Below are 16293 nucleotides of genomic sequence, written 5' to 3'. Positions count from 1 at the left end.
TTTTAAACTGCCAGCCTTTCAAAAAAAGATTGTAAGGTTTAACTTTCAGCTATTACAGCAGCAGTAAAACACTGCTGTTAAAGGAGAGCCGAGTTGCATACATAGAGAAAGCTATAAAAATGTGACCAGCCTGGACAGGTGACTTCTCCAAAGTTGTGACCTCAGATCATTACCGCTTGTTAGCAGGACACATTCTCTTACATATTTAGAAAAAAACAATTGGAAGAGAATATCCAATTTTTTTTTGTCTTTTTGCATAAATCAAAACTTGCAATCCTGATTTTTTTTTGCATAAATAAAAAACGCATAATCTCTCTCACATCTCAGTGAGGGAGAACTTATGGATATTAATGCTACTACTCCTATGGAAGGTTAACTAAAGAAGATCTAGTGAAAGTATAAAATAAATTATTGTGCCTGACTTGTCCATAAAAATACCCCATAAAAATAAATTCATCCAACTAACACAAACTTCAGAGAATAGTTTAAGGCTGCACAGTGAAGCTGCACTACGATGTTCAAGAACTACGTCAACTTGCTAATTGCAACTTAAGCAGTGCTCATCCAAGAGGTGTTTGAAACGCGCAGGCCAGATCCTCGGTCTGTTTGAAGACTGACCTTAGAGGCCTCATGAAAGAGAGGCCCATCTTTCCTTGGTATCATCTCTTCAGGAGAATCATGCTAGCACTTTTTTTCCAGTGCTTACAGATTATCTGAGCATTGTGAAGTTGATACAACTGACAATTTTACTACTTGCCATAAGACTCTGAGTAGCAGGACTGCAACTGAGAGACCTGTCAAAATAATTCTACTTTTCTGTAGCAAAACTACGCCAAGGTAGAAGACACACTGCAGGTTTCCATTAACACATCCAGTCTCAAGTGCAACACTCTTAGAATAAGCAATGCTTCAAACAAGAACCAACTAAAAAAGGAACAGAAGCATTTTTAAAAAAATATCATAAACTCCTTTCCAGTTGCAACTTCAAAATATACTATAGTCAGAATTCTTTTTTTATTATGCAACATGGAAATGTCTCCACTTTTTAAAAGCGTTTTGGAATGCACAAGCTACAGGAATTATTCAAAATTGACTTTATTAAGTAAACAAAGGATCTGCAAAGAAACTGAAAATCCCAATACATCCATGTAGTTAAAAGCAGGATACAAAATAATTATGCTACTGAAACTGCTCAAATAGTTTAAAACAACATATTCCAAAGCAACTGATACAGACTGATGGCTTAGGCTTATTATTCCTTACACAAGTGTCGGGTTTTTTTTCCTTCCATTTAAAGTAATTTTTAAAACAATCCTTAGTCATAAAAAACCCGCCACTGCTTGAAGCTTGAATTATACTAGTGAAGAAAGCTCTGCTCCTTCAGACTCTGAAATCTGATATTTAAGCATTTAGAAGAACAAGTGATTTTAAGTGTTAAGTAAAACAGACTACAAACACATTTCTGTGTAAACATGCAAATTATTAATCCCTATGCTTTGAAAGAATTAAAGCAGTTTAAGTTGTCTCTAATTAAAATAGGCAGTTATTTTTCCAGTTTTTCTCCCATCTTTTTTTTTAAATCAGAAAAAACTTAGCTTACCATCTGTTTGAGACTTGCTCAGGAAAATTGTGCTTGCTCTGGGATGATCAGATGGATTAGATTCCAAGGCTAAATCTGAAACAGGAAGGACAAAAAAAAAGGGGAGACCTTTAACAGATGATGATTACTGCAACGATTCCCACCCAGCCTTAAAACGCTCAAGCAGTCATGGAGACAAGATCAGAAATACATAGAACAGGCTGTCTCTCTAAAGCAAAACTTCACTTTTATCAAGATAAAAATCTGACATTTTCCCTGCCTGTGGACTCATTCCTACTGCCACAAAGCTCTGAAGTAGCTTATGGTTTCTCTCAAAACAAAATCTGAAAGGGAGATCTCTGAAAACAACATACATCTTCAAAAGTTAGTATGCACCCCTGCATGTTAGGGTAGCAGTAGAGGGCAGGAAGCTACAACTTTTATCAAGAGCATAATTTAAAAAAAAAAAAAAAAAAAAAAAAGAAAAGGACACTGCTGATTTTTCACTCTATGCTTTAAGTATCCAGTACAGCAGGAAACAATCTCTGTGGTGTAATAAAAGAACCTAATGAGTAACTTTTTACAGTGCTGATAAATATCGAAACATGCATCTTGCACTAGTCTGTTCTTTTGGAATTTCAAGTAAAACCCTGTACAGCTAATATGTAATTACTGAAGAACAAAACGATTGTTTTAATCCTTTGCCACAATGAACCAGTGATGACATTAGATGACAATATATTACTCCCTTAGATTAAGATGGGAGTGATTACTAAAAAGTTTGCCGATGAAGCTGTAAACATCACAACGAAATTTTGAGCTGCATTAACTTTGAGAGAAGAAACAGCTATTCTGAGGAAGTCACGCTACATACACACTGACTTATGGGAACATATGAACAGAATAATCTAGAACTGTGATCCTGTACATCCCGGAAAAAACAAATTCGCATCCATTTGCATTTGTCATTCTGATCTTCCTGTGTGCTACTTATGCCATGCTAACCATAAAAGCATGCAAGCTCGCAAACTTGCACGTCAGTATTTCAAGGTGGTATGCCAACAGTTGCCACACCCTTAGAAACCAAAGTCACCTAAGAATCACCATCAACTTTTAATGAAAAGAAGAAAAAAAATCTTAAGAACTTTTTATGCACTCAACCAACAGAACTCTAGTTAAACAGTAGCCAAAGTATGCACAAACTGTCTTGGTGCTGTAAGTCTTAATTATGTAGATGTTTTATGCTACTGCACCTAACCCATAGCACAGACACAGCCCTCATGCATCAGCAAGTGAACGTAATTGCAAAAGTACGTGTGTCCCCAAGACTTCTCATTCCAGATTCCCACTGGTACGCAACACTGGTATCCAGAGCTGGATGTTTTCCAAGTACTTCGCTTACAACATCACTGATCTTAGTCCAACAGTATTGCTCTGACACTGGTCCAGGATGCAGGCCAATGTAATTTTGAAGCTCTACTGTAGTAGGGTGGCTAAGGTCTATTTAGGAACACAAAGATTGTTCAATGAGGAATTTCCCTCACTCTCAAAAAAGGGCAGAGTCAGCTGCGAAAGCAGACCATCTTGAGCAGTTTTTCAAGGTTAACTTAAAAAGCAGTATTTCTATTTTCACGTTAATATGCTCATTGGGGTTTAGAAGCCGTAGAATGGAATTTGCTTTACAGCTCATATGTGAAGTACCACTAATACACACTTGATTCTCTGAAAAAAATCCAGTATGCCATAGCAGCACATTTTAACTACCTTTTGTAACATCTCAACAAAATAGCATAACTGTTGTTTAAAATTTGTCCACAATGTTGACAGATTTCTAACACTGATTTAGCAAAATCACTTTTAAGAGACAACATAGAGACCAACTCTTAGCTTCTAATGCTGGCACTCAAAAAAAAAAAACCAAACAAATAACCCACAAACAACAAACTTTGACATAGACCAAGGAATTCACTGGTAATAGTGAATATTAAACAACTTCTTAGATTTGAGAAAGAAGTGATTCAGAAATGAAAGTAGTCTACCAAATAACTTAAATATCATCAACAGGCAGAATTCAGCTGCAATATGCAGATTTAAAATACAGATTATTATTAGCAAGTTATGATGCAAGCAGAGCAAACAACTCCAAATTTATTTATTTACAGTTCCGCAGCAACTTTTAGAATAACTGGATAAGTCAGGTTAGAAAAGACCTCAGGAGGTCTCTAGTTTAATCTCTTGCTGAAAACAGGGTCAGCTATGAGGTAGAATTAGGCTGCTCAAGGCTTCATCCAGTTGATTCTTGAAAACCTCCAATGAGGGTCCACTGAGTCCAGATTACCTTTCCCACGGAGGGAGGATAATGTCTACAGAGCTGTGGGACTCACTATGGAATGGTAGGGAAGAACACGTGGGACTGTACAAGACTTGCATGATATTTAGGTAGCATGGAAGACTGGAGAGGAACAAGTACAGGAAAACAGAGGGAAAAGGGTACTGAATTCAGTAACTCCTAATACAGGACTTTGTGTTTCTCCTTGTTGAATTTTGCAGGGTTCCTGTTCACACAATCCTCCAGCCTATCTAGGCCCCTCTGAATGAGCAGCCTCCAGCATATTGACTGTTGCCCAATTGGGCGTCACCTGAAATCTGGGCACACTCCATTGCCTCCTCCAGGTCACTGACAAATGTTAAACAGGACAGGTGCAGACCAACACATTCGGGGAGAGGAACAGCAGTGAAAGGAAAATAGACTTTACTGGCTCCAGTTCCACAGTGGCTCTGCGAAGCACAAGTTGCTTTCTGCTGGACAAAGTCAGGTGTATCAGCACCCACAGCACATTCATTAATTCCACAACACAGATTATACGACCAAAGTTATGGTACTAATGAAGTCCAAGACACATTGTGCAGCCCTAGGTACAAAATTCCACAAGAAGTGATCAAGACCAGCTGTAGCTAGGATTCTGATCCCAGAATAATGTGGTATTAGCAGAAACAGTATATCTGCTCTTGTCTTGCAAGAGACTACGAAGAAAGAAAGATGCATGTAGTAGACTGTCTCCCTGTAGCTTTCCCCTTCTAAGCAGCCACAGAATTTTAACCATCCATTCTGTGCTATTCTCCCTGGACAAAGCTTTCTTCCAAGCAATGGAAAAATTAGTCATATGATTTGCTCTTCCTAAACTGACAGTATTACTCACAAAATACCAAAAAGCAAGAGCAATACAGCTGACGAAGGAAGCATATGGCAAGAGGCAGATAAGGACACAAGAAGCACCAAAATGCAATGGGAAAGGGAGCAAAAGAAGAGCCAGAGGAAGAGATTAATCTGTCTACAAACAATCTGAATCACAACTAACTGTAACTCCTAATACTTCATCCTGGTAGCCCTTACGAGTCCCAAACCAAGATATCTAGCCCTGAAAATAAGGGTAAGTCTTGATTAGGAGCTACATCAGAAGATGTATGACAGAAAGCTCAAGCTTCACAGAAAGATAACAGAAAAAAAAAAAAAGAAAGCAGCATGGTATGCCACAGGATGAACAGAATTAACAGGAATTAAAACATGCAAAAACAGCAATAAGAGAAATGAGAGAATCAACAGGATGATATAAAAAGCAAGAAAACAACTCCAAAACATTTTTCTTCTAGAGGCTATCACCTCAATAGAAGTCAAAACACATTTTCTGTTGAACACTCACACTCAGTGATAAAGGGAAGATCGCCACCAGAAACGAAGTCTGTAGGAGCGGCACAGTAACGCTGCCATGCTACAAGTGCCCTCTACCTCTCTCTGAGAGCTGCGTATTAAAAATAACCTTCCCCCTTATTTCTCTCCATCTCCCAGTGCCATTTACTCACGTGGTACTACCAAGCTTGTCAGATCAACCCTGCCTCTAGCCGGAGCAGAGAGAAGACTAAACTTGCTTCCCTCTCTCACCATTCTCATTTTAAAGAATCTCTAACAGCTTGCTTACCCCTCAGACAATCTCAGCTACCTCTGCTGCTGCTGTGTGCTCCATGGGGTGACAAGAACATAGTCCCCCACAGGGCAGCTTGTGTTACTTTTAAAAGCAGACCTCTGCCCCTAGCTCAAGATCTTATGTCCTTTCCTCAACATAAAATCCGCATGAAGACTTTACTTTTATTCATCTATGTCATAAGAACTTGTGTGGGTTTTAGGAATTTATAATGCTAGCTACTTATCTACTGTTTTACACACCTCCATGGGTAATTTCTAACTATTAAGAACACATTTTACACACTGCATCGTGCTACATATATTATCACATGAATGAAGCTGACAGTCAAAGATGTCACTAAGTAGCAGCTCTTTGACGATTTCTCTATTTTAGAACACTAAAATACTGCATTTCCTTTAATAGTTTTAGGCTTATCCTCTGCTTTACCAGACAGCAGTAATATTTTGATGCAGCATATATTTAAAGCATTAAATCATAAAACCATCTCTTTGCCGTAAATTGAGTTTCTTCCCTTGCTCAGTGGGCTACTAGCTTTGATTAATGGTTGAGCTTCCCTTATATTTCATTACCTTACAGAGTGAAAGATGTGAGTTACTTAACACTCCCAATCAAGATTAAAAAATTAAAACAAATCAGACTAACAAATTTGCCCATATAGTTCCAAAAGCCTGTTATTCCAAACAGTAACTTCATATAAAGTTGATTTGTCCTTTTAATTATGTTATTCTATTTCTATTCCCAAAAACATTCCTTAAAGTTACTGTTCTGGTGTCTAAATCCAGCCTGCTTTGTTTACTCTTCACTGGTCACACCAAACGCACCACAGAACCCAGTACACATAGGTTGGTTTTCCATTTGCCTTCTCCTGTCATGTCCTCAGTTACACACAAGTCAGTCTATCCTTTAAACGCTGCATGGGGCTTCTTCCTCAGAATTGGACAGAATGAAAGCACTTTGATCTCCTAATTGTTCATCTTAAAAAACAAAACAAAACATGTCTCTTCCATAATGAGACGGAATCAAAAGATACAAAATCTGCTCTGTTTTTATAAGTAATACAAGCAAATTTGAATACATAAAGGACTGTTTTATAACAAAATGCTTTCAAACACAACCAGTTCTCGGAAAGGAACTGTATTTTGAGGGAGAATCTTGGTGAAAGCAATGTTAACCAACACTTGGATATGCCCAAGTCCCTTAAAAACACTCCTGACTCCTCAGAGGAAATCAACTCTTTACATAAAAAGGAAAACAACTGAAAACAACCCACACAGTTGGCCTTTGTTCACAGAAAGACGAAACCACTGAGGCTGGAAGAGACCTCTTGAATCACCTAAGTCCAACCTCCTGCTCAAGCAGGGTCAGCTGGAGCAGGCAGCCCAGGCATCTCCACAGATAGAGTCTTCACAACCTCTCTGGGCAACCTGTGCCAGTGTTTGACCACCCTCTGTGTTACGTGATTATTTCTGAAGATCATGACTTTACACAATACACACAGAAAGATGTTGTAAAGCTATTAAAAAAATAAAATAAAAATCTCTCAGTTGTTCCTTATCACACTACCATGAGAACAGCAATATCATTACCAACACCCAGCACATATTTAAGCGCACTGATGTTTTAGAAGGCCACAGAAACTACTTCAATATATATCGAGCTCTCTTAATTAAGAGCTAATTATTTGCTCTTTTACACCACACTCCTAAGTTGGGGTAGTTCAACAAGAAACTGACACAGTAAACACTTCAAATTTACTACTAAAATCTGAAGAATTTAGAAAGCAAAAGTGTAGACCATCTATTAAATGTTGTAGGCTAGCCAGGGCTCAAGTTATGTATTCATTTCTACAGTTTTAAAAATAATCAATACAGTATTAGTGTTCTTGCATTTCTTAAACTGCAGAAGGATCCACAGTGCCATGATGGCCAGCCTCCACAGCAAATCCCGACATGGTCCCATTGCACTCTGTTCACAGTCCCCGCTGGGGAAACATGATCGAGAGACCTGTTCCACTGTACACAATACCTCGCCTTTCTGGGACCAAACAAATTTGAGTAGGCTTCCATGCGTTTCATCATGTACCTGCCAGGATTATAACAACTTCTACATATTTTAGCTAGGCAGAACAACAGGATGTCAAGAGTGCCCCAAATTCCACAGTAAAGGCAGGACCAGTTGAAAGGGAAGAAAAGTAGATGTCCCTAAGATTTCATGTTGGAACTAGAAGGGAAACAGTAGATCACAAGCTAAATCTTAGAAGTAACTGAGATTCTCTTAGAGATGTGTTTCTGTACTGCATTCTATGTAGGACCGTTTAAAAAGACAAGGAGAAAGAATTGGTCCCATGTTGCTCACTTTTTATTCCTCACATATTCCCTTCACATGTAACACAATTCACTACCAAGAGAAGCTAAAGCAGAACTCCACGGAGGTCTATTTTTTTAATTGATAAGCCAATATAAAAATATCTAACTGCACACATTAAAGATCAACTAAATTTTATACTCCTACATCCATCCTACCCAAGGGTAAGGGAAGCTATCCTCCTAACAGTCTTCACATGCTGTCTGCCTTACTTCTTTCTCACAAGAAAAGGTTCACAAAGAAAAATAGGTGAGCTCCAGAAATTCCAGTCTCACCTAGTGTCTGCAGGTAAGCAAAATAAGATGCACTCTCTGTACTGTGTGCTAGGTGTCATATGCCACCTGATGGACTGGCATATGTTAAGTTTTATCTCCAACAGCTCACATTAACACAAACATCAAATGAAGTCTGGGCTTTTATGAAAGTTAACTGTTTCATCAAGTTTTGTGCCATTTCAGGCACAAGCTCAAATATTCTTTATAGCGGCTTTGTGGATTCTCAGCTTACCAGCAGTTTGTTCTATAAAAGTAAAATAACTATCTGCATAACAAAACACGTCCAACACTTCTACAGAAAAGCCTTTTTTTTTTTTTGCCTTTGAAAGAAGCTAGCATTCAACAGTTTATTATCTGAGTCTGACTGAAATGTTTGATGACAAGCCAGTGTTACTTTTCACACTGGAAAAACCCCAACAACTATGTTTGATTACTGCAATGACTCAAGACCCTTTCAGAACTCCAAACAGAAGTAAAGCTGTGCTATACAGACAGAGTTCATCAAACACTGCAGAACACTACCTGGTTGGCAGTGGGAGTTTTGTGTAAGCTGTTGAGGCAACCCTGATATTTGCATCACCCGCAAGTATGATCTTCACTTTTATTTATCTGGCTTTACCACACATTCAAATAAGCAGCACCAAGCTTTTTAAGCCAGTTGCATCTTTTTTTTTTTGTCCCTTCAAGTGGAAACATTCAGAGTTTTCTTCTGAAAACATTATTTTTACAGTGAGTGAAACAAAAGTGCACATTCAAACTCTAGCTGTAATGAAGAAAAAACAAATAGTTTTAGAAATCTCAAGATTAGCTTGTCGGCAAGGATCTACGGATTCAAGGGCTGGGTTCTTAATGTTTGGCAGCATTTTCATCCTGCCTCCCAGAGTCACTTCTTCCTTCTTCCTATATGTGGAAGAAACATTGTCAGAAATCTTAATTTAATGTGTAATGCAAATCTGGGAGGAGTAGGTTTTGTGTTTTGTTGGCTGGTGCAAGAGTTCATTCCCCTGTTAGTCAGCTTTTCAGTATGACCTCACCACACTGATCCCACTTGAGAGTGCACATACTTTTAGCCACAAAACTTCTGCTGCTCTACATCTACTGTACAGGTAGGAGGGAACAAAGCAAGTCTCCTGAAGAAAGCCAGAAGAGGAAAGACTACTAGAGATAACTTACAACAAAATCGTTGTAAAAAAGAAAAAACGTCAAGATGAAAACTAATTCTGTTTCCTTAATTCTGTAAATTTCATCAAATCCCTCAGGTTAGCCACATATTTCCTTTCAGTATTTCCTATTTTATGAAAGTCTCTTGGTTATAGTAGCTGTTATACTGGAAGCCTGAAGAAACACACCAAAACAAACAAACGAGTTTCCTACATATGAGCTTCATGTATATATATTCCATATCAACTATTCTTAAAAACCTATGGTTTACCTAAACTTGCTCACCGCACAAATCTCCAAGATTTAGTGAAATGAGAAAAGGAGAGAGGATTCCCTAGATGTTAGCAGTACCCAAGCATAAGAACAGAAATACAGACACTGTATTATATGTATACAGATATTATATTACATATATGGTGATGATTTTGTCTATTAGCACATTTGTAGATCAATTTCATCACTGTTTCTGAACTACTTACTAACTCAGTCATTTCCACTGCAGGCATTTTATATATCATTTCGTAAAGGCCATGAATGACATTAGGCATCTTAAGCCAACAACATGGAAGGTGTTTCAGGCTTGTAGAGAGTAAATTCTTTCACATTTGTCAAGATCACATCCTATTTATAACTGCTACAAATATATTTGTAATTAATTCCTAGTCAGTTACAGGAAGGAGATATTGAGAGTTCTGGGGAAAGAAGACTGAGCATAAGTTAGGTTAAAAACTCATTGAATACAAGGGAAAAAGGAGAGGGAACACCAGAATAGGGACCAGATTACCAGCTGGTTTTCACCCCCAACTTGATATTTATTTCACTAGACAACGGTATTTGTCAGCATCTGCAGCTACAGATCTTCAAATACACAAAAACCAATACAAGATGGTTAAGCCTTTCCTGTGCTGAAAACTGCTGGCATCAAAAAGCTGGCTCCTGACATCAAAATGTTTATCTTTTTCTTTAACTTACTAACATTTTAACCAGGATCAAAAAAAAAAAAAAAAAAAAAAACCAGGAAAAAAAACCCTCCACCCACATGCCTGAAGTAAACTGACATATAAGAGAGGAACAAATGAGCAATATTTAGACCTTCTGCAAGGAGGTTTATAGACAAGCTGTTGGTGAAATCAGATCACAAACAATCAGTATATTCAAGTATCTGTTCATCTTTAACACTGTTTAAGAGCTGCAGCATGCAGGCAACTTGAAGCTTGCCCCTCTCAACATGGCACGGCCTCTAGAGAGCCAAGGGGCTGTTGAAAAAAGAAAAGTAGACTCACAGGTGCTTCAAGAGTTATTCTAGGCACTAGTCTGTCTGAGTGTTCAGGTAAATCTCACAGTTCCCTCTTCAAAGTTTGTTTGTTTTCCCATCTAAACTCTGTGTGATGATCACATCCCATTCAACGCCTCTCCTGATGCCATTTGCTCTTCTCTCTCATCCCTGATTGTCTTTTCCCCTGCCATTCTCTACCACCCACGCACCTCTAGTTCTCCAGGTGAAGGTACCAGGTCATTTTGTCCCACCAGTTCAGCAGGTCAACAATCTTCCCCTTGGTTCATGTGAATCAGGCAAACTTCTGCTCAAAACTGCTGAGCTCAGTAAACAGCAGCGGTGGAGGGAGATAGTGTTTTCAAGTAGAAGTGAGAAAAGTCTGCCAAGTGAGGCCTTGTTCTAGTTTTATCCAAGGATGAAAGAATTTATGAAAAATTAGATCTATGTTTAAACATAAGGAACTTGCAAGAAAGTCTCAGCCATAAGTTCTCTCACAAATAACAACAACAAAAAAAAAACCCCAACCAACCAAAAAAAAAAAAAAATCACAGGAGAAAGAAGCCCCAAATAAAGATTAGCAGACACTCATTTGGAGGGGGGGGGGGGGCTGGGGAGGGTGTGTGGTAACAGTAATCAGCACAGCCCAAATGGCACATTAAGATCAAAGAGCTGTCATTTCTAAAACTACATAGGAAAGCCTTTTTCATCAATTCAAACTGCTCTGGACTGTTGCTTGCACGCTAAAAGAAGGAACACTTAAAGCTCAGCTGAAAAGTCAACTAGCAGCTTTAGGTTCATTTTAGTTTCTGATATTTTAGTTTCTGACATTTAACATTAACAGTAGGCACAAACCTATCCGGAAGAAACTATCATTTTCAAAGTTATGTATTAAGTACACAGGAATAAACAACTTGGCTTAGCATATTAAACAACAAATGCAGGCTTATTTCTCATTCTGATAAAGCATGCACTGAACAGGTTATGGCTCAGGATCCTGAGAACCATAAAATACAAAGTCATCCTTTAAATTACCTCTTAGCAGTGGATCTGACAATCCCTTCCCATTTGAATTAACTTTTGATGAAACATTACACTTTCAGTTTCACAGTGTTTTATCTCCATCTCACTTACCACTCCTTTTTTATCTTACATAAATACCACTTCATAATCTCCCCATTTTAAGAAATTGAGATTTTTCTTGTTTAATTCTGACCTGATACAGACAAATCATAAGCAGTGCTGACTGGAAAGCAGTGCTTGTTAAGTAGTGTGCTGGAGAAGCTACAGAACAATCCTCATTTAAGAGCATAGACCTGTGAGGACCACATTCCACTTGCTATGAAAATGCAAGACAAAATATCACAACACAAAACTCCAAAGCTCAGTTGGTAACTTCTTCGCTCCTGATACAACCAGATATTCAATTTTAGCAGAATCAGTGCAAAAGTATTAAGACAGACTTAAGAAGAACAAACAAAGATAGCAATTTAAGGAATGAAGCATCTCTGTCACATTTGGATGCTAACTTTTTACATATTTAGCTGTGTTCTTAGAAAGTCCTAGAACTGAGCAGCATGGAACAAAAAAAGCCAAGAGGATTTTGACTTTTTTTCTCCTGCAGCTTTCTCTCTTTTCCCCTTGCCAAAGCATTCAAGAAAAGGCCAGTCAATAGGTTCCCAGCATTCCTTTATTGACAGAATTGGCATCTTAGCTAACCTATGATATTATACAGTAATAAAAGTAATATTAATCTCTCAAATGAAACTGTTGGACTACTTACTACTACAGCAACAAACTAAGGCTCTGTAGTAGTCAACAGCACAGAACCATGCAGACTGCTTGCATGGTTTGGGTATGCTGACAGCTTTTATATCCTGGAGTTAAGAGGGATAAGCATAGCTATCTGGCATATGCAAGTGCTGCGTTTACAGATTTATTATTTTCATAGAAGGTCTTAAATTAAACAGATAGCAGTATCACTTGAAGTTTATTGTTAACATCTGTTTCATAACACTCCATTTCAGACTTCACAAATAATGCTTTACATTTTGAAGTTAACTGCTTCAGTCCTACACAGGTAGTGATTTATAACACTCAAAAAGGAACACAAGAAGTTTTACTGCTAATATTGACTGTCCAGAATTGTATTTTCATAAAGATATCAAACTTGGATATTTTTTGCAGCCTGAAACAGTTACATCAGTCAGAAACCGTAGACAGATAACATCTATCATTTGTGGCAGATCTACTTCTGAGGTGATGCAATAGTGAACCACATACCACTGTAAAAATGATCTTTAAAATTATCTAAAACATATAAAACTTGTCCAGTTCTAATTTTAGGATCACCTCCTGCTTCAAGACTGAAGTTTTCATAGTAAAAAAAGTAAAATTTGTGATAGACAGTTACTATCTTATTGTTGGACTATACAATTTTATTGTATAGTCTGCAAATTCAAAAAAATAATTATTTGCCTACTTCAAGGCGAGTTCTGACATGAATTCACAATTAAGCCTAGTTACTTAGCAGTGCTGACATGATCACATACTAAAGATTCAAACAAATAAACCCTTATTCCTGAGGAGATTTATTTAGCTTAGGCATTTTTGCTTGGCTTATTAGGATCTTTAGAGAGTTTAGCTCCTCCTCCCTTAACAAGTACAGGAGAGTTGAGAGATTTCTGTAATATCTTCTCACAAAAATAAAGTTTTATTTCTCCTAAATGGCAAATACAATATCTCCTACTGCTGTATTGCACAGCTGTCTCAAAGGAGATCTAAGGGCCTGACTGTTCCCTCTCGTTTCTGTAACAGCTGCACCATATGGTACTGTGCAGAACCATGCAAGTTTAATAATTCCATTTCTGAAGGTCTCCTCACACTCTTCTGCAGCCAGTTTCTGATAGCCAAATTTTTTTTTCTGAAGTTCAAGATGAGTGTGGAGGGCCAGTGATAATTGTTATTGTACGCATTGTACATTAAAGATGTCAGACAGGCTATCTTTTTTCAACTGAATATATTTCATATAGGTGTGCTTATAATTATGAAAAGGAATAGCAAGATGTTTGTTAATTAAACTAAGTTTTGAATATCATAAGCTAATACACTGTGCTGTATGCTTAGGGTATCATGTGAGCACACAGACAGGCTAGAGCACCCCAACCTGTTAGATGTTGTCTCGGTAACTCTCACTGCAGCACAAACCTGCAAGCTCTTCCTAGGCATGTCAGAAAAGGAGATGCATTACAGAGCCAGCCTGTGTGACACCAGTGCTCCAGGTATAACCGGAAGGAATCTGAACAGCAAACACATACTTCCCATGAGCTCCGAGAAAAGAATTCGGGAACAGAGAGCTCCACGACAAGGAATCTCGGTGTAGCAAGTCGACAGCTATAACCGAGCACCCTGCATAGCCGGGTTATAAATTACCCACGTCCAGCCACAATGATGTCATACGCACACAATCTTTGTAATTCTTAATTCCCTTATTCCCCACACACCCTCTTCCTTCCTCCTGTTCAACAGAGACTGGAAACGCAGCAGCTTTTCCAAACTGCCTGAACATTACAACTGAGTCACGACTCCACAGCTAAGGAGAAACGAGCCTCCAGACCCCCACCGCAAACGGCAGCACCCGCGGGCTCTGCCATGACTCTCCGAGCTCCCCGAGCCCTCTCCCCGGCGGGCCGGGAGCGGCCAGGGACCCCGGCAGGGCGCTGCTGCGGCAAGGGGGAGGACACACACCGTTACTCGTTAAGCGGCGGCCCCGCGGCTTTCACCTCGGGAAGAGGTCCCGGCCCCGCAGCCGACTTCCCCCGCCCGGCGGCCCGCCCGCAGGGAACCCCGGAGCTGTCAGAGCCCTGACAGCCGCCGGGAACTTTGCTCGGGGCGCGGCGCGGGGCCGGGCCGGCCACCCTCCCCCGTTCTCCCCCGCCCCGAGGGGCTCGCCAGGCTGCTCGTTCCCCCCGCCGTCGGGACAAAGGCGGCGCCGCGGGCCGGGAAGCGCTGCGCCCCGGGGCTGCCGGTGCCGCCGGGCACCCGCCCGCGGCGGAGCGGGGCGGGGGCAGGCACCACGGGGACAGCCGCCGCCCGCCCGCTCGCCCGGCCCCGCGCTCGCCCCCCGCCGCTCACCATCCGGGAACTCCCGGTCGCTGATGTGCTGGAGGTGGGGGCCGCCGCCGCCGGGATCCGAGTCCCCTGACTCGGCCTCCGCCGATCCCGAGCCGCCGCCGCCTGCCGCCGCCGCCGCCTGGTACGCGTCCGCCCAGCGGTCGGGCCCCGGGGCTGCCCCGCCGCCGCCGCCGTGAGCCCGGCTGAGCTTGGGGCTGGCGTCCGGGGATACGCAGCAGGTGACGGTGTTGCCCATGGAGCTCGGAGCTCCCCCGCCGGGCCCCGGCTACGCGGCTGCCGGGCTGGGGCGGGGGAGGGGGCGGAGGGGTAGCCGAGGCGCCGGGCTGAGGGAGGGCGGGCGATAAGGAGGGAGGGAGGGAGGGGCGGGCCTCAGCGCCGCGTCACCGTCACCGTCACCATCGCCATCGCCGTCGCCTCCGCCCCAGCCGGGCCCGGCGCGGCCCCCAACGGCCGTGCGAGCCCCCCCGCCACCTCCTGCGCGCGGCGAGCACCTGACCTCCCGCTAGCGGCCACCTTCCCCCGGGCAGGGGGAGGGGCGGTGGGGGGGGAAACGGGGGGGGGAGGGGAGGCCCGGCCCCGCCTCGCTCCCACCCAATCGCCTCCCGCCGGGGCGCCGCGTGACGCCGCCCCGCCAATGGGCGCGGGGTTCGTCACGCGGCCGCCGCCGCGCCCTTCCTGGCCTGCCCCCTTCCTTCCCCACGCGCACACGCGCACGCAGGGCCGGCCGCGAGCCGCTCGGCCCCGCCCCTCTCCCCGCCCCTCCGGCGGGGCCGCACCCTTGGCCCCGCCCCCGAGGTGGGGACGCCCGGCTCGCGCTGCACGGCTGCGCACGTGCTGCAGCTGGAGCGGCAGGAGCGTAGCAGTGTGACGGCATAATAACGGAATGGTAACAAGCAATAATACGGTATAATGAAATAATCCATAATGCTGCCCCGCCTGTGCGCTGCGTGCTGCCCCCGCGGTGGCGGCGCGCAGCAGCCCGAGAGGCGTCGCAAGGGATGCGCGCAGCCTTCGGTGCCACTCTCCTGAGTTCAAAAGGGCGTTGGCTCCTTCCCCCCGACATTAACAGTTTTAAGGGCTTCCGGCCTGGTCTGGGGCGTTTTGCCCACCTGCGCCCACGCGTGCGGTGCCGGGTACCTGGCTGGGCTGGGGGTTGCAGCGGCCGCCGGGCCACTCTGCGGTCAGCTCCGGTGACTTTACGGTGAAGGCCCTCAAGCAGTCGAGCGTAAGCGATGCTGCGTCCCGCTGCTGGCTTATGGCTTGGGCTTCGCTGCTCGGCGCGTTAGCCGCCTGCCGTCTGGGGCGGAAGCGTTACAGGTGGCCACTGGGATTCCCGGGGGTTTCGCTGTGTGGAAAGTCCCCAGCAGCTGTGCTTTTGTGCGTTTGTGAGTCTCGGCTACCTGAGAGCTTCTCAGGGGCTGGAATGCTCAGAGGCGCTCCAGGGAAGATGGACTGGAGGCTGAGATACCCACGGCAGTCAGCAGCCCTGATAAACAGGAACGTGCGCCGTCCTGCAATGGATCG

General features: G+C 42.7%; 1 protein-coding gene across 1 annotated transcript in view; it reads right to left on the bottom strand.

The window, feature by feature from the left end:
* Positions 1-15297, bottom strand: part of CCNYL1 (cyclin Y like 1) — a 33789-nt gene extending 18492 nt beyond the window's left edge. The window contains exons 1-2 of the mRNA XM_086751581.1: positions 14770-15297; positions 1601-1675 (exon numbers count right to left, since the gene is read on the bottom strand). Of these exons, the coding sequence (XP_086607707.1) occupies positions 1601-1675; positions 14770-15004 (310 nt within the window). The 5' untranslated portion in view covers positions 15005-15297. The remainder of the gene's footprint in view (positions 1-1600; positions 1676-14769) is intronic.
* Positions 15298-16293: the final 996 nt, after the last annotated feature.

Source organism: Chlamydotis macqueenii, chromosome 6, assembly GCF_036417535.1.
Source record: "Chlamydotis macqueenii isolate bChlMac1 chromosome 6, bChlMac1.mat, whole genome shotgun sequence".
Lineage (NCBI taxonomy): Eukaryota > Metazoa > Chordata > Aves > Otidiformes > Otididae > Chlamydotis > Chlamydotis macqueenii.
Note: the sequence above shows the minus strand (reverse complement) of the source record. Positions and strands in the feature narration are given on the sequence as shown.